General features: G+C 39.2%; 2 protein-coding genes across 5 annotated transcripts in view; one reads left to right on the top strand and one right to left on the bottom strand.

The window, feature by feature from the left end:
- Positions 1 to 25349, top strand: part of Chpt1 (choline phosphotransferase 1) — a 32147-nt gene that overhangs the window by 4679 nt on the left and 2119 nt on the right. For 2 of the 4 annotated variants that reach the window (XM_021174026.3, XM_085843081.1), the window contains exons 2-8: positions 9224 to 9371; positions 10420 to 10561; positions 16352 to 16436; positions 17727 to 17858; positions 21439 to 21597; positions 22103 to 22228; positions 23059 to 23169. In XM_021174026.3, the coding sequence (XP_021029685.2) occupies positions 9224 to 9371; positions 10420 to 10561; positions 16352 to 16436; positions 17727 to 17858; positions 21439 to 21597; positions 22103 to 22228; positions 23059 to 23169 (903 nt within the window). Of the gene's footprint in view, positions 1 to 9223; positions 9372 to 10419; positions 10562 to 16351; positions 16437 to 17726; positions 17859 to 21438; positions 21598 to 22102; positions 22229 to 23058; positions 23263 to 25349 lie in introns of all 4 variants that reach the window. The other 2 variants (XR_002378902.3, XM_029482493.2) reach the window with 2 other exon arrangements.
- Positions 10108 to 25349, bottom strand: part of Sycp3 (synaptonemal complex protein 3) — a 28696-nt gene continuing 13454 nt past the window's right edge. Inside the window, exons 9-10 of the mRNA XM_021174028.3 lie at positions 13742 to 13824; positions 10108 to 10244 (exon numbers count right to left, since the gene is read on the bottom strand). Coding sequence (XP_021029687.3) covers positions 13771 to 13824 — 54 coding nt within the window. The 3' untranslated portion in view covers positions 10108 to 10244; positions 13742 to 13770. The remainder of the gene's footprint in view (positions 10245 to 13741; positions 13825 to 25349) is intronic.

The raw sequence follows: 25349 nt of genomic DNA, 5'->3' as shown, positions 1-25349 counted from the left end.
CTGGAGAGATGGCTCAGAGGTTAAGAGCACTCACGGTCTGCTCTTCCAGAGGTCCTGAGTTCAATTCCCAGCAACCACATGGTGGCTCACAACCATCAGTAATAAGATCTGCTGTCCTCTTCTGGTGTGTCTGAAGACAAACAACTACAATATACTCACATAAAATAAATAAATAAATAAATAAATCTTTAAAAAGAAAAAGTGTAGGGAAGACGGATGGAGCCAACTACGGCTCCGGATTGTGTTGCTCTCTGGGAGCAGAGGATTCCATACATTCTGCAGCTGAGGGGCTTCCATGCCTTATTACACCTTCCAGACGTGCCTGGAAGAGGCCTTTCAGGAGACAGCTTTCCTTTGTGATTGGTTTCCGTGGCTTGGTGACCGCACTCTAGTTAATTTCTAAGGAATATGCTTCTCCCATAGAAGTCTGACAGCGTGCGACATTGTGAGATATAGGAAGAGTCCTGCATTCTGCTCTTGCTTTGTTAGGCCGGGACACAGATGCTGACCCCTCTCATTGAGTTAGAGAACAGACCGTTTACTGAGCGGCTAGTACATTCCATGTACCAATAGTAGATTTGGGGTGGGAGTTTGCTTCCTCTTCTCCCCAGCTCCCCTTAGCATGTCAACAAGAACTCCAGAAGTTTATTTAAAACCAGCTCCCCAAGAGGGGGAAAGTAATCCAGGACTGTTCAAAACAAAGAGAATAAGAAAGGCCGCCTTTCAAAGGGCTTCTCCCATCTCAAGCAGACCCTCGGTCCTGGAGTGCCTGGCCGAGTGCCTTTGCAAGTATTGTATGAATGCCTTTGCCCTGCTCCTAGCTGCTGTATTTCACAGAAGTGAGTGTGCTCAACTCAGTGCTAGTGTGTAAACTGAGCTGAGGCCAGAAATCCAGGAGGAAACCAGTGAGCCCCTGGGGCTGTTCTATTTGGCCTAGGTCTTTCACCTACTCTGGGGGAAAATTGCCTTTGGGAACAAGGAAGTGCCCTGTTTGTCACAGGCTCCCAATAAACTGTGGGGTGTGGGGGTGGGGTGTGGTCAATTTCCACTGTTATTTCTCACAAGTCCTGCCCCCCCCCCCAGTCTTGGTTTTTGAAATATGATCTCTTACTGGGTTTAAGGGATCAATTAACCTAAGCTGGCTGACTAGTAAGCCCCGGGGGTTTCCTATCTCTGCCTCAGCAGCACAGGGATCATAAACTACTCCCCTGTCTTTTTATGTGGGTACAGAGGACTGAACCTCATGATATCTTGGCCAACTGATACCAGCTGTCTCCCCAGCCCACACTAAAGTCTTCACACCCCACAGACATATGGTATAAGTGAGAGAAGCTACAGGAGTGAAGGCTTTAGTTATTTCTAAGTTGTCTGTTTTCCTGGGCCGGGATAGCAGCCTACTGGAGACACTACAAGTTCTCCAGACTTCACACCGGACAGGGTGTGAAGCCACCTTGAGCAGCATTACGTTCTTGACACACTCAGCCTGTCTCTTCTCGATTCCTTCCTTCCTTAACATTCAGAAATGTGGTTTCCGTTTTCATGAGGATGTCAGCTGAAGTATGGATACTATTAAACTCTTACCAGCTGACATAATGGTGGCTCTGTGACTCCCCTTTGCATGTATGTCACCCTTGGCCATTTAAAGCAAAGAGATCTTTTTTTTTTAAGTATAAAAATTCAGAAAATAGAGAATGTATAGTTCTAGTGTTTCCTAAATGTCCATTTCAGAAGACTCTTGGGGTATTGCCTATTGTGGCGTGATTGGTTAATCTAACTCGATCAACAGGATTTAGGATCCTTGGGGTCTTTGGAGTGTGTCTGGGAATGTTTCCAGAGGGGTTAACTGAAGAATGGAGACTCTTAAATGTGGGTAAGCAGTGTTTCGTGGGCGCCTGGATAGAAAGGAGAATCAAAGTGAACACCAGCATGTGTGGCTCTGCTTCCTGGCCGTGGGGCACAGTGTGGCCAGAGTTCTCCTAACCCTCCTGCCGAGCCTTCCCACTGCACTGGATTATATCGCTGCCTAAACTACGAGCCCAAATGAATCCTTCTCCTCTGAATCTTTGTCGTACATTCTGCTACAACAAGAAAATTAACAGCTATGCAAAACTAGCGCCGAGGGTTTTTTAATAAACTTGTTCATATGGTTCACAGGCTTTTGAACTGCTTTATGGGAGGAATGTGGAAGAGGTTGGAGTTGTGGGCTAGAGAAGACCCAGAATGATGTAAACAGTGTATCGGGCTATTGTGGTGGGGGTTGCTAAGACCAAGAGAAGCACAGCATAGGCTTGGCTCAGGAGGTTTCAGAGAGGGAAAGAGGTTCTTTTAGAACCAGTCATGTAACTCTTCAGGAAACCATTGACTGCATCTACCAATGATCTAGAACTCTTGAGTGAGGCTCAGTCAAAAAGCAGTGGACTGAGTTGTTTGGTATAGCAAAGTTAGAGACAGAATGACATCCAGGCTGTGACATGGTCACTGTGACCTGCTGGCAGATCTGGAGTGAAAGAGCAAAGTGGGCACAAAGAGTAGCTGCAGTCCTTGCAAAGGCTTCTGACACTCTGCTGCAAGACAACCCGTCTTCAAGACAACTTCTGAAAGTCAGGTTACATAATCTAGAGTGGAAACATGTTTTGCAGTCAGTGTGACCTAGCACTTTGATTCAGAGGATGCAAAGGCTGTTGTCCAGAAAGTCCGTGCTTGCAAGTCTAAATCCTAAGTGAAGTTTGTCCAGTAAGCAGATGTGCTAGTGTTGCTCAGCATCTGTCCTGTCTCCTCCTTCCTATTCCTCCCACATTGAAAGATGCCCAGGAGGATTAGTAGTAATTGATCTCTGCTCACAGTTACTTTTAACATAGGCATTCTCTCTCTCTCTCTCTCTCTCTCCCCCTCATCTCTCAGTGTTTAACTTCCCCCCACATGACTTGAATTCTGATAAGAATTTTGTAATATAGATTTAGCTTTAGCTTTATGATAAGGGTGTCTGATTAGGAAAGAGTGCTGCCTTCTTGGGTTCCTGGAGTCTTAGTTCTCTGTACTTTAGTCTCTGACATGTCTTACGAACAGTGTGGAAGCTTCTGGGGCCTCCTGTTTGAGGATCCACTGCTGTACGCTGAACCTGCTTGGGACCATGCACAGCCAGTGACAGCAATCACCCAGTTACTCTACAACCCAGGGCCCTTGTCCTTAGGAAAGTCCTTGTCTACCTCAGTTCCTCCTTTTGTCTTCCTGTTTCTCCAGCAGTAGGCTTTTAAAGAGCCTCGTTCTGGGAGGCTCAGTGTGGCCTGCTATGGAAGGCCTTACAGGCATCGACAACCCCCTCCCCCCTCTCTCACAGCCCTTACTGTGTATTGATGAGAGGTGGTATGCCCTCACTAAGTCAAGTCATCTGGTTGGGAAGTCATTTTCTTCCTGGCTGACGTCCCACAGACGAGTCCATCCCTTCCGTCCAAGCCTGTGTATGTGAGACTTCTTAGTTTTTCTCTTTGCTGGCTTCTGCTTTGTACGCACCACGTATGGGATTTAAAGTGCCAGCCTCAGACACAGAAGCGGCTCAAGTGCTTATAGTTCAACAGTCTGGTCTTCTCCCTAATGCTTTTCCAGAACCTAAATGGCACATGAAGCTACTAGTTAATACTCATTGTTAAGTACAACTGGAAGCCAAGAGAAGTCTTCTTTAAGTTTTGTTTGTTTGTTTTCTGATCAAGCAGCCTGAGTGTACTTTTCTTCAGGATTCTTAATGTACTAGTATCTGGGTATTTGTGAGGTTTCTTTCTCTATGAAACTCAGAGAACAAACAGCTGATTTCCTACCCTCTGGCTTCTGTGTAGGAAAAAGGTTTTCATTTCTCTTGTTTTTACCTAGATATATTGAATATTAAAATACCTTTTGGTTTACACTGGTTGATTATTTCTGTCTCCTTTCTTTGTGAACTCCTTCCAATAAATAAAATAAAATGAAAAAATTAAACTGATTTTCTTCAAATTAAAAAAAAAATTACAAACCAGAAGAGTAGCAGTAGACCTCTCAAATTCTCATATTAAGCACGGCTTGTCCTTTCTAGATCATCGTTTATCTTATGAAAGTGATCATCACTGCTAAGCCATTGCTTATACGTGAGAGAAGGAAAAATACCATTTTAAGAGAAACCAAGTAGAGTATCTTCATGATTCCATACCCAGTCCTTCATGGCTAAGTCATCACAGTACTGCAGAGTTCCTGTCATGTTACCATCGAGGACATCTGATATGTGGTTTTAAAGATCTAAGGAGAGGTTTGAGGTGGAAGGCCTTTTGCCATTTGTCCATTGACAGGCTGGAGAGGTGATGAAGAGCATGCATTTCACTTCCAGAGGACTCAAGTTCAAGTCCCGGTGCCCAGGTCAGGTAGCTCACTGCCACCAAGAGCTCCACCTCCAGGAGATTAGATACCTCTGGCTCTCAGAGACACATGTGCCATATGCTCACACGGACACACAGACACATGACTAAAAATAAATAAAATGAACTAAGAGGCCAATTGACTATTTATTTAAAGAAACAATAAGCTAAATGGACTCACGTATTCTTTGCCTTGACTAAATTCCCTCTTCACTGACTAGAGGATTCTAGAGCTGTGCCTTGAGGACGCAAAGGACTTGCCCCAAGTCCTCTGATGGGGCACAGCCATCTTCCCTCCCACATTGTTAATTTGGCAGTGTCCATTGAGTGTATGCTCCGTTAATCCCTGTGCTGGGTGGGGGTGGAGGTGGGGAGTGTAGAGGTGTGGCTGAAAGACATGCCCGCCATCGCTCAGCATATTCACTCTGATACTTCTGACCAGTTCAGACCAGAAATGAAATAGTGTGTGTGTGTGTGTGTGTGTGTGTGTGTGTGTGTGTGAGAGAGAGAGAGAGAGAGAGAGAGAAGCAGGGAGACATTTGGAGCACTGGTCTGAAGAACTTTGATTAGAGATAGAAACCCCAAGGAGTGGGTGGTGTGGCAGGGACCTACCACCTCCTCTTCCCCTGCCCACCTCCTCCCCTTGCCCTGCTGCCACGCCCCTCCCTACCACTCCCTTTTTCTTTAATGTGCAAGTGAAGAGTAAGGCTTTAAGTGCACGTGTCTTTCTGGCCAGGCAGCAGCTTCATTTATTCGTGTGCCCATAAAATCATTAGTGTCTTATTTCTTTGGAAGCCCAGAGAGCACTGAGATATTTTAGAATCATAATCTAGTGACTATATGTGGTGAAATTTCCCACTTGTATACAGGGCTTTTCAGTGCTGGATCCTTCCATAGAATTTATTGCCAGAAGCCTGCCATGGGGGTTGTGGGGGGAGGGGGCGTAAATAATTAAAGAAAATAGAGGGTAGCAAGAAAAATGGCATTGTCCGTCCTTTTAGATGCCTTAACAACGCATAACACGGGCGAGAGGGTCCTGATGAACAGAGCCGGTCTTTGTAAACCCTCCCAAGATCTTTTTAAATTCAGAAGGGTTTTTGTTCCTCATTTTTATGCATTTGAGATGGTTTCTCAGTTGTTCCCCGACCCAGGCTGTCTCACAGTACACGTGACAGCTCAGTGTTCGCTTCTATCACTTGACACCGGTTGCTGCTCTTTAAGAGTACTTCTGTCGTCTACTGCTTTTCTTGTAAGTAAAAGTGACTAAGAATCCTTTTAAATAAATAATTCTCGGTATAGCACACTCAAGGTCAGCCTGTGAGTACCCGGGCCAGTCGGGAATGTAGAGAGACCCAGTCTTGAAGGCACCCTTAAAAATGTAAAAGCAAAATAACCAGCAGTGTGACCACTGGTGTTAGCATCTAATAGGAGCACATTATGAATGTTTTATATAGTTTATCCAGAGCAAAGGTCTGTTTACTAAGTAGGAAGAGTGAGGAGTAGGTGTTTGGGTTGCTTGGCTGTTTGTAGAATCATCGTAAAACATGCACAGGTTGATATTTAAAATGTATTTTTGCCTCCCCCCCACCTCAGTCCTAGCGCTTGGAAGGCAGAGGCAGGATGGTTGCTATGAGTTCAAAGCTAGCCTGAATACACAGTGAGACCTTGTCTCAAAAACAAAGAGTCAGAGGTTAAATGACTTGCCCAACCAAGGTCGCATGATCCTTACATGGCAGAGCCAGGAAATCAGATGCTCATCGAACTTTAAGAACCTAGTTTTTTTTTTTTTTTTTTTTTTTTTAACAGTTTTGCTTCCTTTCTTTTTCTTTCTTTCTTTCTTTCTTTCTTTCTTGCTTGCTTGCTTGCTTGCTTGCTTGCTTGCTTGCTTTCTCTCTCCTCCTCCTCCTCCTCTTCCTCCTCCTCCTCCTCTTCCTCCTCCTCCTCTTCTTCTTCTTCTTCTTCTTCTTCTTCTTCTTCTTCTTCTTCTTCTTCTTCTTCTTCTTCTTCTTCTTCTCTTCCTCCTCCTTCTCCTTTCTCCTTTTCCTCCTCCTCTTTGTCCTCCTCCTCTTCTCCTTTTCCTACAGTTCTAGGCTGCAAGTGACTTGAATTTTAAAATTTCCCCTGATGGCTCAAGAACACTTGGTTGCCAGCTGGTGGGCCTTTGAGAGATCTCACTTCAGAAAGCATTACTCGGGGGCTGGTGAGATGGCTCAGTGGGTAAGAGCACCCGACTGCTCTTCCAAAGGTCCAGAGTTCAAATCCCAGCAACCACATGGTGGCTAACAACCATCCGTAACAAGATCTGGCGCCCTCTTCTGGAGTGTCTGAAGACAGCTACAGTGTACTTATATATAATAAATAAATAAATCTTTAAGAAAAAAAAAAAAAAAGAAAGCATTACTCATCCTGAGGGGAGGGTTGCAAAGTGAGCCTAAGGGGAAGGAGGAGCCAGTGGGTGTGTCCCTGAACACTTCATCCTTCTGCACCTCCTACTGGATCAGTGGTCAGCTGCTTTGATCTACCACGAGCTACCTGCTGGTGGTATTCCCCCCACCCCCAAGACCAGAAACAATGGAACCAAGCTACTGTGGACAGAAACCTCCAAAACCACTGGCCAACATAACCCTGCTGTACATTTATCTGAAAAATGAGTACACCATAACCAGAGGTCTCTTCCTCTGTCCTGTCTATGTGCCACCATATGGAATGTCTTTTTCTTTAGGTTTTCAAATGCTTTGGTCACAGTGTTACGGTTGTTCCTCCTCTTCCTCCTCTTCTTCTGCCTATTATTGTTTGCCTAGGTGGAGTGTGGACACGTGTGTGCGTGTGCATGGGCACGCACAGGAGAATGAAATAGAATCTTGCAATATTGCCTAGGCTAGCCTAGAGCTTTTGGGCTGGTGAGATGGCTCAGTGGGTAAGAGCACCCGACTGCTCTTCCGAAGGTCTGGAGTTCAAATCCCAGCAACCACATGGTGGCTCACAACCATCTCCGTTACGAGATCTGACTCCCTCTTCTGGAGTGTCTGAAGACAGCAACAATGCACTTACATATAATCAATCAATCAATCAATCAATAAATAAGCCTAGAGCTTTCGATGAACCTTGAACCCATGACCCTCCTGTCTTAGCATCTTGAGTGCTGCCTTGGTTAGTTTTAAGTTCATAAGATGAGGAGATATTTCAGCCATTGTTTTTCGCCGTGTTTATCTCGCCTATCCCTCTTCTTTCTGAAGTACACACATGCATGTGCTTTTTTTGTTCTCCCAGGGGCAGGTCTGTGCCAAGTCTGGGTACTTCTAGTCTCTTACCTGTGCAGTGTTTTGGATAACTTTCACTTAGTCTGCCTGGCAGCTCACTGATCTTTCCCTGCATAGGGTCTAATGTAAAATCATCACACCAAGGTGGTTTGCAAAGCAGATTCTACACTCTTCACTTCTAGAGTTTCTCTGGAAGTCTTTCCTTCCATTTTCCCTTTTGTAATTTTTCTCTACCTCTGTAAAAATATGGCGTGAATGTGTAATCACTTCTTTAATGTCTGGTCTGCTGTTCCTCTTCTTTCTTTCTTTCTTTCTTTCTTTCTTTCTTTCTTTCTTTCTTTTCTTTCTTTTTTTTTTTTTTTTTTTTTTTTTTTGGTTTTTTGAGACAGGGTTTCTCTGTGTAGCCCTGGGTGTCCTGGAACTCACTTTGTAGACCAGACTGGCCTTGAACTCAAATTCGCCTGCCTCTGCCTCCCAAGTGCTGGGATTAAAGACGTGCGCCACCTTGAATATCATTGTACTGATGGATTTTACCTCTGTGTCTCCCATTCTGCTGCTTTGTATGACTGCTAATCTTTGAGTGGGTCCCTTGTGGATTTGGATTTTGGATTTTGTCCCCTCAGTGTGCTCTGTGGTAGTTGCAGGTAAGTTGTGGAGAATTAATTGGATCCTCTAAACCAGTGGTCCTCAGCCTTCCTAATGCTGCGACCCTTTAGTATAGTGGTGACCTCCAGCCATAAAGTTATTTTCCTTGCTGCCCCAAAACTGTAATTTTGCAACTGTTATGAATCATACTGTAAATATCTGTCTTAGGTGACCCCTGTGAAAGGGTCATTTGACTCCTAAGGGGGTCTTAACTACAGGTTGAGAATTGCTGTTTTAAAGTCTGTGCTCCAGGGCTAATTTTGATGGCTCCAGGGTAGTATACTTGTAAGAACTATTCTGTGTCCCATGCATCACAAGGTCTTTCTGCTGTGCCTGATGGGAACATGCCTTCTCCCCAGCTCTGGGTGAGATCTGAGAAGTGTTTGACCTTCACTTCCTGGGACTTCTTTCCCTGGCCTTGGTTAATAGCCTTGTCTTGTCCTGGCACTGGTCAGTTCTTAGCCAGAGACTCAAGGAAGCCTTTTACAACCCAAGCTCCCCTCAGTACAGATGCCTCCCAGCTTCTCTGCCGCACAGATTCTGGCTTCCTCCATTTTCTCAATACAGATTAAGCGTTCCGTTTATGTCCCCATTCTGGAAATGACAGTCAGCTGGAACAGCCAAGGGATTTGCTTCTGTTTTCTTCCCTCACATCTCAGGTTGCTTGCCATGGTGAGAGAGTAAATCCAGTCTCCAATCTCAATCATGAGCAGACACAGACAGGTCTGCTGCTTGCCTTGAAAGTTTTATGGCAAAGACTTCCAGAAAAAAAATTGATACTTTGAGTTCAAATACAAGTGTCATTTATAAGTACAGGAATAGTAGAGCCGCTGTGGACTTGGAATCTAGAGCAGACTCTGAAGCTGCCCAGCACTTAACCTTATGTTTTCATATAGAAGCAGCTTCTGACTTACTCTTGTTGATCATATTTTTTTGTAGGCACCATACTGGACATACCTTTTATGTGCCCTGGGACTCTTTATCTACCAGTCACTGGATGCCATTGATGGGAAACAAGCCAGAAGGACAAACTCTTGCTCTCCCTTAGGGGAACTATTTGATCATGGTTGTGACTCTCTTTCCACAGGTAAATTAATGAAGTTTTGCTTTTCCTCTCTGGCTTCTCAATGACAAATCGGAGCTATTTTGAGTTGTCAGTGTCTTGCAGAGATAGATATTTGGGAGCAGCTTTGCCCAGCATGTTTTAAAAGTATATCCAAAAATTCCTTTTGTGCTAAAATGAGTTTGAGAGCTCCCCAGCTCGCTCCTGCATGTAATGCCTCTAACACCCCTTGAGTCAGACAGCTAAAATCTGTGTCCTTCTTTAGTATACAGGGGCAATAGTCCAGTGTCAATTAGAGTAGTTCTAGAGAGTTTGTCCCTCTTCAACTTCTTAAGGTTAAAAAGGCAAACTTCCTTGATGGGTAATGAGCTGGGCTGTCTAGGCAAAGAGTTTAAAGGAAATCTCAGGGTATCCTCAGAGTGGCTGCTACAACCACAGAGCTACATGCTAAACCTGGCTAGGATCAAGATGACCCCTCACTACCCTTTGCTTAAGCATAATTCTATCTCTATATCAGGAGTCTTACAAAATTGCCTGTTTCTGTCATGAATCTGATGCCATGCCACATCCTGAAAAGTACAGATAAAGACAGGAAAGATGAAAATCACAGTCCATTCCTGGATTCCCCTCCTTCTTGGGCATTTTAACTCAGGAACAACCGTCCCCTCCATAAAGTCTGCCTATAAAATGAACTATCCAGATCTCAGAAACACACCTTCCTCACTCAAGCAGTCTGACCCACCCCTATGGTTGAGTGCACCTTACTGTTTGTTTTGAGACGGTTGACACTTGAGCTCTCCGCCTGCTGGGCAACTGGTCTACCGCTGAGGTCTACCAGGTTCTTTGACGTTTTGTTTTCATCCTGGGTCGCACTAAGTTGTCCACCCATCTGTAAATCTATATAAAAAAAACAAACAAAAGTTGAATTTTGCATTATAAAAAGAATTCACCATTTTTTTAAGTGTATTGTATTTTAATGACAGGATTTAAGTCCCTTAAAACCATATTTCTAAACAGGTTAACTCAATAACTTGGTTTTATTTCCTAACTGTTCCTGAACTTGGTTTTTCAGTATTTATGGCCATCGGTGCTTCCATTGCTGTTCGCCTAGGCACGCATCCTGACTGGTTGTTTTTTTGCTCTTTCGTTGGGATGTTCATGTTTTACTGTGCTCATTGGCAGACTTACGTCTCAGGAGTGTTGAGATTTGGAAGGTAAGTATGTTTCTTAAGTTCTACATTTTACGATGCAACCAAATTCATTTTTATAATCTATAATGGCACCTGCTCATATCATGAAGTCAAAGCTGTGTTCAGTAATTAAAATTCTTGTGATTTATCAGAATAGCCACGAGTGCCAAACCTACAACTGTTTTGGTATTCCGCATGTCATAGCTACATTATTTGATAATAGTATTTTCTTCTAACCTTTATAGTTATATTATTTGACAATATTTTTCTTCCAATCTGCTCAGACTTATTAGTTCAAATAAGAATAGTTGTGATAGAAGAAAATAAAATAGTTTTTATTTTATTTATTGTACCAAGCAATTGAAAAGGGGATATACAGTATCTAAACACTACTGGGCTGCTCATAAAACAATGTAAGGATTTTTTGTTGTTGTTGAAATTTAAATAAAAAAAACAAAAAATCCTTTGATAGTGTTATATATGTAGCCCTGTCTGGCATAAAATTCACTATATAGACAAGGCTGGCCTCACACTCAGAGATCCCATTGCCTCTGCTAAGTGCTGGAATTAAAGGCATGTGCCACCATACCTGGCTAAAAATGATTTTTTTTTTTTGGTCAAATTATCATATACCCTAAAAGAGAGACCCCCCTGACAATAGTTACCAACAAAAGATGATCCAAAGACTCACCCATGGAAAACTAACATGAGAATACCCTATAGATGCTAGAGCTACACACTGCTTGGTCCATATGCGTTGGGTGTCTCCTCCTTAGACAGCTTTTTGCTAGTACAAAACCAGATGCTGTCCTGTCTGTTGAGGATTTGTATGTGTTTGCATATGCACACCCCTGTACTTAATATGCCTTTAAATGACATGACAGAGGACAGAGTTTAATGTAAATTTCTTTAAAGCCGTATGGTGAAGCTCATTTCTTATATATGCTCTTTACTTTCATCTAAAGAAAGGTCATTCCTTGATAACTACCCACTTTTCTGCTACTTCTAGTCACTAGGTAAAACCCACGCTAGTTGTGGATAGACCACGTATAATTCTGACTGTTACTGAAAATACTGTAACACAGATATTGAGTGTAAGTGTAATAGGTAAGAGTATTGACTTGGAGGTAGTCAACTGTTCTAGGATAGTCAATTGTTCCAATACAGGCATTGAGAAATAATTTTAATTCCCACCTCTCACCCAAAGAAAAAAATCTAAAACAAAAGACACCTCTAAATAATTTATAGCTCATCTAACATACAGGTTTTTAGCAGATGTTAACACTCCTCTTCTTTCTCTTCTGTAAAGTATCATACATAACATATGTGTGTTTACTTTGACCATTTCTCAGATAGGCTGGAAATTTGTGTTTGCTTGCCATTGATGTTGCAAATACTTGATGTCATTATTCACAGTTTTATTTGTGTGTTAAGAGTAAGTCCACTTTATTCCTTTAACTGTGCCCAAAATAACTCAGTCAAGAAGTTTTCTTCCATATCTTTTAAAAAACCTAATTCCCTACCTTTACTATATTTACTAAGAAATTATTATTCCTCTCATATCTAAAGACAGGTATCAAAGCAAAGATGTAAAAGTAGGTAGACAGAAAAATTTGGAATTCAGGGGAAAATATGTAGATTGGAGATATGGATTTAGTATGTAAGAAGACAGATTTTATCTTAAGGAGAGATAAAAATTGTTGAGAGGATTTGAAGTTGCAGATGAAATTCTGGAGCCAGTATTTTAGGAGCATGGTACTGCTTCAGCTATTTTTGAGAAATGACTATATGTAATATAGTATATGAGCTTATAAAATTGATAAAAAACATTTACTGATAACAATCATAATTAATCTTATTTTAAAACAAATACACAAATATGGATGCTTTATTAAAAACTAAGCAATGGGATTAGACAGGTATCTCCGACCTGGGTTCCATGGCTCTTCATAGCTCTCTGTAACTCCAATTTCAGGGATCTAACACTTTTCTGCTTCTATGGGTCCCAGGCATGCAGGTGGCACACAGGCCACGCTGGCAAAACACCCATACGTAAAGTAAAGCAATAAAGACAAAGCAGATTTGCATTCTAATGAGTTAGATGTGCTTATTTATTTTTACCTAAAGAATAAATCTTGATTATTTTATATTGAAGGACATAGAGCATCTTCAACATTTTCAGAGCCAATCATTTGTTTGCTTTTATAATTACCAGTGCTGATTTCACATAAATATATAATACAAATCGTCAGAAGTATGCTTAGAGCTATTATACAAATGACTAGTGTGGTGGTTTGAGTAAGAATATCCTGTTTTTTCTTATATATTCTTATATTTGTTCTTTGGTTGGTCATTCGAGAGTGCCACTGCTTGATGGACTCGAGAGCTGTGGCCTTGTTGGAGGAGGTATGGGTTTTTTGGGAAGAAGTGTGTCATTGGGGCTGAACTTTGGGGTTTCAAAAGCTCAAGCCAGGCCCAATATTTCTCTTTCTCTTGCTGTTGTCTGCTAATCCAAATGGAAAACTCTCAGCTCCCTCTCCAGCACCATGCCTGCTGTGTGCCACCATGCTTCCTGCCATAATGATCATGGACTAAACCTAGGAACTTTAAATCAGCTCCAATGGAATGTTTTCTTTTCTAAGAGTTGCCGAAGCATGGTGTCTCTTCACAAGAATATAACATTGACTAAGACAACAGAGAATTCTTTCAGAGTCCTAAATCAAGCTTCATCTAATGCCCTATTGAGAAACTCAAGTCAGCATCTCAAACTCAAAAAGAAATGTTTACAGTCATACATTCTAATAAACAGTTATTGATTTGATACTTACATACTAAGGAATGACTAGAGCAAACTGTTGTCTGTTTTTCATAATTAAACTACATGTTTCTCTACAAGCAGAAAACTTTGTATGAATAATAAAAGCCATGCAATTTATAATGTCCAACAGTCTTAACTCTGAACCAAGGCATTTCAGGCAGTGTTGGTTAGCACCATGTGGTGTGTATACTGCCGCCTTGTGTGCATGTTTTATGGGAGCACAGCAGATACTCTAGAGTCCTCACGAGTTGACTGTGACTTATTTGTTGTAATGTTTTCAGAAACTGTATACCATTGCTGCTTCTTTCGCAGCCCCCATACTCAGTTATGTGGGTTACAACCCAGAGTTGAGGATCCACGTTCTAGAAGGAAGCCTGGGAAGATACCTGTAGTGTGAAGTCTTTGCTACTCCGCTTTATGCTTTCTGTGGGTCCTGCTTCCAGTCACACTGCCCAGAGAATCTTTGGATCTGCAAATACACACACACATTAGCTTAGTTTTAATATGACATTTAGCTCAATGGTTGGGCACTTCTAAACCTCTGCTGGCTACCCTAGGCCCAATTGGGGAAGTATCCAGTGGCCACTTATCTGAAATCTCACGTGACTAGTTGGCTTTATCTCCTACAGCTCCTATGTCCATTCATATCCCACTGCTTCATGGTAATTTCTCCTCCCCCTGTATCCTAGCCCATGCAACTTCATCTATCTTCACCCCTCCCCTCCCTTCTCCCTTTGCCCAGCCATTGGCCATTGACATCTTTACTGATCAATCAAAAACCAGCACAGGACAAGGACCTTTAGCATTTGGGCACGCAGATTCCCAAGTGAATGAAAGCATGAGAACCAATCTCTGTTATAATAGACACCTAGCAAGATAAAGAGTCACAATAGGACATAGAATCAGACTCTAGCAAAGCAGTTCACAAAGGAGAGGGACTCTCAAACACTATAAGCAGGTTATGCAAGATGATCACTGATATTGAACCATTGCGTAATAGAAAGTCATTTGGGAATGTTGCTTAGTGGTAGAACACTTGCCTATCATATGTAAGAACCTGGATTCAGTCCCTCGCACTGAAAAAGAAACCATTTGTTTAAACAATTTCAGTTGAATAATGGGACCAAGGGCTAGACTATAGTAAATTTAATGGCACATATGAAGAGAGGAAGAGATTGTCGGTGTAGATGGATTTTTCAGTGCACCAACTTCTAGACCCGAACAAAAGAGTTTTACAATTTCTGAGGAGCATAAGCTAGGGGACTCATGTTGCTTGATTACTGCCTTTGAGAGAAATTTAAACATGTCTACACATGAAGCAGCAAAATAGCTGTAGGAACCAAAGAGTTATGGCGTTGGTAACTTAATAAGGAAAGCTGATAAATTCTCTCTACCTCATTCATGAAATTAACTTAAATGTTCAAGAAATTGCCTTAGACAAGTCTGGAGAGATGATTCAGCGGTTAAGAGCACTGGTTGCTCTTCCAAAGGACTTAGGTTTGGTTTCTAGCACCCAGTTCACGACCATTTGCAATTCTAGTTCCAAGGGCTGTGACACCCTCTTCTGGCCTTTGTGGGTACCAGACAAATATGGTGCATATTACATACATGAAGGCAAAGCACCCATACAGGTAGGAAGATATATGCATACATACATACATATATACATACATACATATGACAGTAAAGATGGCTCAGTGGGTGAAGGTGTTTGCTGCCAAGCCCAATGACCTGGGTTTGACTCCTGGGACATACATGGTAGACAGAAACAACCTGCTCAGGTTGTTTTCTGATCTCCATGGCACACATATACAAGCATACACACACGTACACACAATCATACACTCACTAAATAAGTGTATTAAAAGTTTAATAAAAAAGTGAACACTGCTGGGTGTGGTGGTGCATGCCTTTAATCCCAGCACTTGGGAGGCCGAGGCAGGCAGATTTCTGAGTTTGAGGCCAGTCTGGTCTACAAAGTGAGTTCCAGGACAGCCAGGGCTATACAGAGAAACCCTGTCTCCAAAAAAAAACCAAAAAAAAAAAAAAAAAGGTGAACACTGATCACCAAGAAGAGGAAGAAGAAAAGAAAGAATAAGTATTTGACTTGGGGCTGGGGGAGTGGCTCAGTGGGTAAAGTGCTTGTTGCAGTCACGGGGCCTGAGTTCAGATCCCCAGGTCCCACATAAAGCCAGGTGTAGCAGCAGATATCTATAATCACAGTGCTTCCATGACAAGATGGAAGGTGAAGACAGGAGAGTCCATAGAAATGTGCAGGTTGGCCAGCCTGGCATGTGCACAGCAAATGACAAAGACACTATTCTCAAACAAGACACAAAGTGAAGCCTAACAACTGAGGTCATCCTGTGACCTCCTCATCAGCCTGCACTCACATACCATATATACCAATAATAATGACAGCAACAAGAAACAATTTGCCTTAAGGCATATAATTACTTATGTATTATTATGAGTGTTTTGTGATATATTTAAAAAATAGCACATAATTCTTTTGAGAAATTTAAACTACACATATGTATCAAGTAGAAAATAAGTGTCTGGGTGGTACACTAAGGTACCTTGGTGTCCCCTCTAAAGAGAATGGGAAGGGACAATGGGGGAGGGGCTTGTAAGGGTGGGACTGGAAAGAGAGGAAGAAAGGGGCTGTGATTGGAATATAAGTGAATAAAAAAAAAAAACCTCAAAAAAGTCTTGTTTCTGTAGTTTGAGTAACTTCTTGCAATCTGTACATGTTATACAGTAATTTTTCTCTGCCTATACTGATCTTCACCTGTGTGAGAACAAATGTTGTTCTTTTCCACCCTGCACAGTCAGCTGATACAGAATTTAGTGAGGGGTATAAAGACATAAAGGTTAAAACCCAGCCAGGTCTGTGTCGTTGATCTGCATCTGTGTCATACAATATGTGTTAACTCACATTCATGTTCAAGAACTTTGTTTACAAACACTCGCTGCTCTTGGTTCTTCCTCTGTAGGGTGGATGTAACTGAGATCCAGGTAGCTTTAGTGATCGTCTTTATGTTGTCTACATTTGGAGGAGCAACAATGTGGGACTATACGGTAAATCTAAATATTTAAATTTACATGTAAATGCTTTTTATGTGCACAGGAAGGTACTAGATTATTGCCTGTCTTTAAAAATCCTTGTAGTTATATTTAACATTCACTCTCTTTTGTAAGCTTTTTCTTTCCTTTGATAATACTAATATTCTGTGTGCTATCTTTATATGACATTTACTTCTGTAATGAATGTTTTATTGCACAGAAGAAAATCTCCCTATTTTATGATACAAAAGAGAAAAAATGTGCTGAAATTACAAATATTTTAATAGAATTCATAAGATATATTTGAAATTTATCCCTAAATATCCTCTGCCTCAATGCATATGCATCAAACACTTAGACATAGTTTTTTAAAATCAAGGCTTACTTTAAAATAATGAAAAACTTCCCTGTGGCACTTACCTATTTCAGATTCTCAGTTAGTCTTCATACCCATAAGGTCACAGACAGGCTTTTTACATACTGTCAAGTAGCCCTATGTTCCCCAAGGCCCACTCCTTCCCATATGAACACTAGAATCCAGGATATTCTACCACTGACCTGACTTTACTGGCTGCTGAATGGGAACCAAGAGGCAGTTGCAGTTCTAGTCATTAAGTCAGGTGCACTTGTCTTCAGTTTGCAATTGAATCTTAAACTTGTTTCATTTAGGGTTTTCAGCAGTAACATATGGGGGGGAAAATCTCATGCTGTGGTACTTTTGGTTTTCTACATTTAGTGTTTTCCTCTCTAGTTTCTATAAATTTGGGCATCATTTCTCAAAGTCTATTTTCAAAGTATAATAGCCTATAGCACCCAGCAATTCATTATTACTGTTTTTAAATCCTTTGCTGCCTTTGGAAGTTGTCTTGAACAACAGTTGACCAACAGGTAAATATATCACTAGAGGTTTAATCCTGGGTCTTAACTACAGTCTTTTTGCATGCACACATGTGGTATTCATCACATGTATAGTGCGGACCATGGTGTCTGCCTTTTCTGTGATGCTGCCTTTTAGAAGCTACTAAGTTCCAGTGAACCATGCTTTCTCATGTTTAAGTCAGATAAAGGCTTGGGAAATTAACTATTTGATTATAATCCTATAAACGAACTGAACTGATTTGATGGATTCGTTTTTCAGTTAGTAAAGCAGTCTCAGAAAAGTTCCTGTTAGTATTGCAGAAGCTCAGGTTTGGTTTTGTGGAAAAGGGTAGCCCATTGTACACAGTCATGTCACATTTCTTTCTATTTAACAGGAAGGGAAATTCTATTCTTTTAATGGTTTGCTTGTTTCCTCTACCCCCAAAGATACCTATTCTAGAAATAAAACTGAAGATTGTTCCGGTTCTTGGAGTTGTAGGTGGATTAATATTTTCCTGTTCAAATTATTTCCATGTGATCCTCCATGGTGGTGTTGGCAAGAATGGATCTACTATTGCAGTAAGACAACACTTTTGTCACCTTTCAATAGTAATACGTAATAAATTTTCACTGTATAAAAAGATAATCAAATACCCTAAAACTCAAGAATGGCGAAAGAAAGCAATTATCTTGAAGAGTTTATTGTGACACGTAACACAAAAGCATTTTAAAAACAATTTAGACTTAAAACATTCTTCTTTCTTTTCATGTTTTGTAATTGCACCTAGTAACCATTAGTATTAAGTATTACCGGTGCAGTCTGTTTGCTTTCATTTTTTGCCTAGACCAAACCAGTGGCAAGAAGAGTGGAGCATTAGTTCTGGATTGATTCCGAAGGTCAAAGGTTTCATAGATGGGATAATTTATGACTTATAAATTTTCTTAAAATTTTTACTGAAATATACATTAAGGAACTAGTCTGATGACTTGGAACTAAAATTTTAACCTTATTTCTGGAGTACAAATGACTGTCTATGTTCTTTCTACTTTGCTTATACTATCATAATTTGTGGATTTATTCATATTTGTTTTAAACAGTCAGGACTTTTAAGTAAAAAGGAGACAATTTCTGACACTTTTGATATCTACATATTTAAAGTCTCTTACCTTCAAGATAGTTGACCATAAGAGGGTAGTGCTTAGTCAGATGTTATTAGTTTTTATAAAACTGTTAGAATGGCTTTTAAGAATGGCTTTAAACTGCTGGGCAGTGGTGGCACACGCCTTTAATCCCAGCACTTGGGAGGCAGAGGCAGGTGGATTTCTGAGTTCGAGGCCAGCCTGGTCTACAAAGTGAGTGCCAGGACAGCCAGGGCTACACAGAGAAACCCTGTCTCAAAAAACCAAAAAAAAAAAAAAAAAAAATGACTTTAAACTACAGCATTCTTTAATTTCTTTGGTTCTCTGACTCAAAATGTCCTTCTGGATTTATTGATTTAAAACAGGGTTTAATTTTAGGGTTTTGTTTTGTTTTGTTTTGTTTGTTTGCTTGTTTGTTTGGGGGAGAGAGAGTCTCTTTCCGTAGATCTGAGAGTCCTGAAGCTTGACCAGGCCAGCCTCAAACTTACTATACCCAACTTGAATAAGATTAAATTACCAAGAGTAATAAACAGAAGATAGAGTATTTTTAGTTACAAGAATTCTCATCTTCCTAAATAACCTGTAAATTGCCTCTCAAGACAGTTTCAAAAGACTTCCATAATTAATAAAGTCTCAAAATTTTAGGGTATCACTAATAATTCAAAAGCAAATTATAAGACACCAAATAATAAAATTAATTTAGGTACAGAGTTTCTCATCTACCTGTAACAACTGTTTTTGAGGTGTTTTTTCTGCTGACCTTAGTATAATACTGTGTTTTAGGTACTTGGGAATAAATATTGCTTGACCATGGGTAATAAAATAGAACAACAACAGGGGCATAATAAGTTCCAATAAAGAAAATTAGATTTAGTAAGGGTTCAATATCCATGTAGAGAATATTTTACCAAGAAATAATTATTAAATGTTTAAAATATGAATTAAGTGGAACTCAAGCTAGGAAGTAATTTCTAACTGAAAAAGGTGGGTTTTCAACTAGAAAAATAAACAAACTAGGATCACATTCCAGTGTATGACTCTCTCAAACACTGGGATTGGTGCAGATTTTTAAAACTGAATTAAAGAGAAGAGTATAATATGTAAAACATACAAAGCACTATTACCCAATATTATTACTTAGAACAAAGTTTTAAAATTTTTTTGAGGCAGGGTCTCTTTGTATAGTTCTGACTATAATTTATAGTTAATTCTAGCTTAAAACATATAAACTTTAAAGAATTAGGTTGTTTTAATGAACGCATTGGTGGTTATGGAGTCAGTAAGTCTCAATGCTAAGGGGATTTCAACATTTTATTTAGGATAAGAGTCAATTTACACCGAAGAAAGTTTAATGACATAGAATATATAAGTGTATATGTAGAAAGAAACCAGGGTTAAATTGAGTCCTTCCTAATCAATGGTTCTCATATTTTGTAGTTAACAAATTTTATTTTGACATGTTTACAAAAATTCATTGGCAGACCTAAGTATTAATGGCCTTTGACTTAGTAGAAGTTGATATAGAAAATCTAATTGTCAATTTTGTTTGTTGTTAGAGCATGTATATGTAAAATTGAATCAATATCTGTTGTGCCCATATCATTTTCTGTGTAACTCAAGGATTCTGAGAAAGTTTGAATTAGGCCATATACTAGCTATATTCTTTATTCTCTAGTTGTTTGCACAAAATAGATGTGCCAGGTTTGGTGGCACATGCTTATAATTCCAACATTTGATGGTTGGTGGCAGGAGGATCAAGGTTAAGTGACAATGAATTTGAGGCCAATTTTGGCCACATGAGACCCTGTCTCAAAAAAAAAAAAATGTTTGCAATATTCTTTCCCCTGCCTACTCTCTTAGCAGGGACTGTTAAACTTTCTAGGACTGTATAAATCTTACTACTTGAAGCCTGAGAATAGCCTCTCCTTCCCCAGGACATAGAAAGCAAAGGGTCACTGGTCAGTGGATAATTCTGCACAAATACTCCCTTTTGATGGAAGCCCTCTTCCTCTCCTCCACAAGAGGCTGAAAGACCTTGCTTCTTGTAGCCATCAAGTGTCTCATTGCTGTGGTTGGTGCTTCATACCCAGAAATAATCACAGATTTCCAGCCCCTGTAATAACCCACTAGACCAGAAGCTACTATTATACAAAGAACACTTGAGAAAAATGTACTTTATATGCAGAGTTAACATTTATATCTGCTGCTCTGTGTAAAAATGGCAGTTTGTATGAGATACCTAAATTGTCTTAAAGAGTCTTGTAATCCAGATCTTTGATACTGTATTACAGCAACTTTCAAGTAGCTGCTTGGTGTGCAGCAGTGGCACCCCCATACCCAAGACTGGGTTTGACTGTACCACAAAAGGGTACAGTCCAGCTACCAAGGCTTGAAACAGCTTAATAATTCTTTTTTTTTTCTCTCTGTGCAGTCCTGACTGTCCTGAACTCACTCTGTAGAGCAGGCTGGCCTCGAACTCAGAAATCCACCTGCCTCTGCCTCCCAAGTGCTGGGATTAAAGGCGTGTGCCACCACTGCCTGGCTTGACCTTCTGTCTCATTTACACCTGCTAGAAGGAAGTCTCTATTTGACAGATTGCTTTATTGATTAATCTCTTGGGTCTGGCCGACCAATATCCTTGCCCTCTTCCAAGCTCCCATGATCAGGACCGTGGCCTTGTGTGAGTATGGTTTGTCCCAGAGTTGATTGCTGCTTCTACTTCACAAAGAATATATTCCAAAAAAAATCATGGTCTTGTCTCTGCTAAAATTAAGATTAAAATGCCCAAGAAATGAAAGTGAAAACACATTCTGGTAATTTACTGGGGCTTTTCAATGTATGTGTATGTGCGCGTGAGAGAGAGAGAGAGAGAGAGAGGAGAGAGAGAGACATTATGGTATGTTGTTGTATATCACTTTTCTGTATTCACAGGTCTTATACATTTACTATCAGTCATACTTTATATTATCTTTTGATTACAAGTGGTAATTGTGGTAATTGTTTTCTTTTTATCTCTCAGGGCACCAGTGTCTTGTCACCTGGACTCCACATAGGATTAATTATTATATTGGCAATAATGATCTATAAAAAGTCTGCAACAAATGTGTTTGAAAAACACCCTTGCCTTTATACTTTAGTGTTTGGATGTGTCTTTGCTAAAGTTGCACAAAAATTGGTGGTAAGAAATTCTTTTATAAAAGATTCATGATATATAAATATTATAGTCTTTCAACCACAAATCTGGAAACAATTTCTTATAAAATGTTGGTTTTCCATTATGGTGTCAGTAGCATAACAAATAGCTGTTTGTGTTCCAAGTAAAACTGGGAGTTAATAGTGTATAATCCCAGCACTCAGGAGACAGAGGCAGGTGGATTTCTGAGTTCAAGGCCAGCCTGGTCTACAAAGTGAGTTCCAGGACAGCCAGGGCTATATAGAAAAATCCTATCTCGAAAAACAAATAAAAAAAAAGTGTATTCAATTACTTTTTCAATAATAGTCAATTATTAGATTAGAACTTTTAATAAGCTATCCTCTCATGAATGAGATTTATATTAAGTATTCCTTTATCAAATATGAAATGGAATTGTCTTAATAGTGAATTAATGTTTTGTGTCCTACAAAGTTAGAGCAAAAATATTTAAAACTTAATACTGAAATAATTTTATTTGCTTTTTTTATAGATAGCTCACATGACGAAAAGTGAACTATATCTTCAAGACACTGTCTTTATTGGGCCAGGTCTTTTATTTTTAGACCAATACTTTAATAATTTTATAGATGAATATGTTGTTCTGTGGATAGCAATGGTAAGTACTTTCTCACTTTTACTTTATATCTATACATATATATAAACCCTCACCCATCTAAATAACACCCCTCCTAATTCATGTTCTTTTAAAAAATAATTCAGCGAGTCCAATTTCTACTGCCCATATATTCTTGGGTATGGGAGCTTACCTCTGCTCCTTCAGGAAATGAATACTAATATCTTGGTGAGCTTCTCTTTCTACTGAGGCATCTATGACCAACATTAGCCAATTTTTTTCTGGGCTTTGTTTTCTTAAGGTATTTGACTCTAGTCCTTTAATTTTTTAATATAACAGAGTTTCGTGTATGCTTCTCTCAACTACAGCTTCTTTTCTAGGCCTTTTAAGTTTTTAAATGTTAAAGGAGTAAAACTATGTGAACAGCTCCTTCTGCTAGGAAATTTGTGGCTTCCTTCAATGGCAGAAAGCTGGTAGAATGTGGGGTCAGAATACTTAGGTCCTTCTACTTTTGAGCATTTGTATTGTAACTGTAGTCTTTTTACCTCTATGCTTCAATTTCAATAAATACCCAGAGTATCTGTACATTGTGGCACATACTTGTAACTCCAGCACTTGGGAAGCTGAGGTAAGAGGAGTGATATGAGTTAAAAGGCCAGCCTGGGCTACATAGTCAAAAGGCCAACCAGGACTATAGAGCCCAGATCTTATTTAAAAAAAGAACATGAAAGGTATGTACTCTAAAATACAGTATTTTTAGTTAGGAATTTTAAGGACATCTGAGATGGGAGTTGGCTAATAGAAACTTAATTGTATTTTTTATAAAAGATGAATCAATAACCCACTTTGTATTTTATGTTTTGCTTCTAAAGGTCATTTCCTCATTTGATATGATGATATACTTTACTTCTTTGTGCCTGCAAATTTCAAGACACCTTCATCTAAATATCTTCAAGACTTCATGTCAACAAGCACCGGAACAGGTTTACAAGCATATTGACTGACTAGTAGCCCAAGGAAAAGAGGAGAAGCAGTTAGGGGAACCCATGTATGAAGGATATCCCCCTATACAGGAGGCTAGTATACTAACTATAAGGTTATGTTTAAGTATAAAATATAAATCTGTAGCTTCCATTATGTCTACATCAATAATGAATCCCTTGTCGTTGACTTATCACATATGTTATCAATGTAATATAATGTATGCATTAGAAACAAGAACAAAAAATATATTTAAATATTAAGGACAATAGGAAATTGTAACCCAATAAGTCTAAATAGCATTATGTCTACAAAACACCTATCAGACTTGGGGTTTGATTGCCAAAGGATTACACAAATATTCAGAACTTAAAAGAACTTAAAAGTGACATTTGATTGATACAACTTGAAAAGTGAGCTCATAATACTAAGTATCTAATGATAATACTATGAGTCAAGTGATACACTGAGATATTTGTATGTACTAACCATTGTTCAAAAGAGGTATGCTAATTATAGACATACTTTAGTATGCTATCTAGAATTTAAAGCAATGATTGTGGGATTCTGTTGTACTAATTCAGCATAACATGAATCTTTGAGGGTAGCTTGTGCCTTAAACTTGTGTCCAAGTAAACAATTTATTTCCATGGGAAAAAAATGAACCTTAAGTCCCCAAAGAAGACGAAAAAAAAAAAAATAGCTCAAATAATTTATAGGAAACTGGTAACTTGGGAAAATGGCAAAAAAAGGTGTAAGGGGGAAAAAACCAAGTGTCAGTATTCAACACTGGGTACATTAAGTACTGATTATCTTTTCTATTCTCAGTTGAAAATATTTAAGATTTGCTTTATAAATACCACAATTACCTTAACACTCTTCAGAGCTTATGACCCATATGACCTCATCTCTAATTTCATACAAAATCTTCATAGGTTATATACCATATAATGAAAGAAACAGACAAATAGTGTACATGTGTATTTTAAGTATTCTAAGCAAGAAAAAGAGAGTTGAAAAAGTGTATGTTTCTCAAAAGGTAAAAATATGTGAATACAGAGAAAACACTCTGAAGTATTTATGCTGCATATCTAACTCTTGGGATAGATTCTCAAGGTTTATATTCCATGTTGCAGACATAGCTAAGCTTAACATGGGTGAGGACCCGGCTTGATCTACTAGCAACACCTACCCCACCCACCTCGAATAAAAAGGAATTAAAGAATTGGACTGTCCTTTTAATGTTAAAGCTAATGGTAGAAGGGTAATTTCTTCCTAGACAATAAAAAGAGTATTATATAGACTTGTCTAAAGTCCTTAAAAGGTGGGTTATAGAACAAAATTTTAAAAAGATAGTTTTCCTTCTGATATGTTTTGTTTTTCTGAATGATTCATTGAATGCAGTTTCAGCAAAACTAGGAAGCTCAAATGACTTTAAAGAAATGCTGAAACATCTCAATATGTATGAAATTGTTTTTATAAGTTTCTCTGTATAAATGCCTATTTTTAAAATTAAAAACAGTTCAAGTTTAGAAATGAATGTGAAATCAAGCTTCAGTATATTTACTGAAAATTACAATGGAAAAGATACCTAGGAAATACATATTTGAAGACAGATATGAAGTACTTCAACCATAAATACCTTTAGCTGTGTTTGTGATAATGCTCTTAATCATTACTAGGGGCATCTGTCATTTAAATATAGACTAGGCAATTAAATGGTATTTTGATGAACTTGCAGAATGAAATATAAATCTACATATTAAAACCGATACTTGGAAATCTTTTCAGGTGTTTTTTTAATTATTTTAGCATCTATAATTTATTCCAAGACACAAGTTTAAGTTTTTTAAATAATAGATTATTTTCTTAGATTTGGCAATCTATTATTTTAGTAAACATATAAAGATGTACATACAAAACAGATTCTGTAAGGTTCTTTCCTTAAAGGAGTACAATATAAGCCATGAGTGATGGCATGCATTTGTTCCTGCTACTTGGGAGGAAAAAAAAAAAAACTAGAACCATCTATACTTGGAACTTTGTACCTTGGGACTGTTAAGAGTTATACTGAAACCAAAACATAAATTTAAATCATCTTTATTGACACAATCGTGGAGAGAACAACTATTAAAACAAACAAACAAACAAAAAACCCTGAAAGCTTGATACATTGGAATAG

The sequence above is a fragment of the Mus caroli genome, unplaced genomic scaffold (genome assembly GCF_978045245.1).
Source record: "Mus caroli unplaced genomic scaffold, Mus_caroli_1 scaffold_9, whole genome shotgun sequence".
Taxonomy (NCBI): domain Eukaryota; kingdom Metazoa; phylum Chordata; class Mammalia; order Rodentia; family Muridae; genus Mus; species Mus caroli.
Note: the sequence above shows the minus strand (reverse complement) of the source record. Positions and strands in the feature narration are given on the sequence as shown.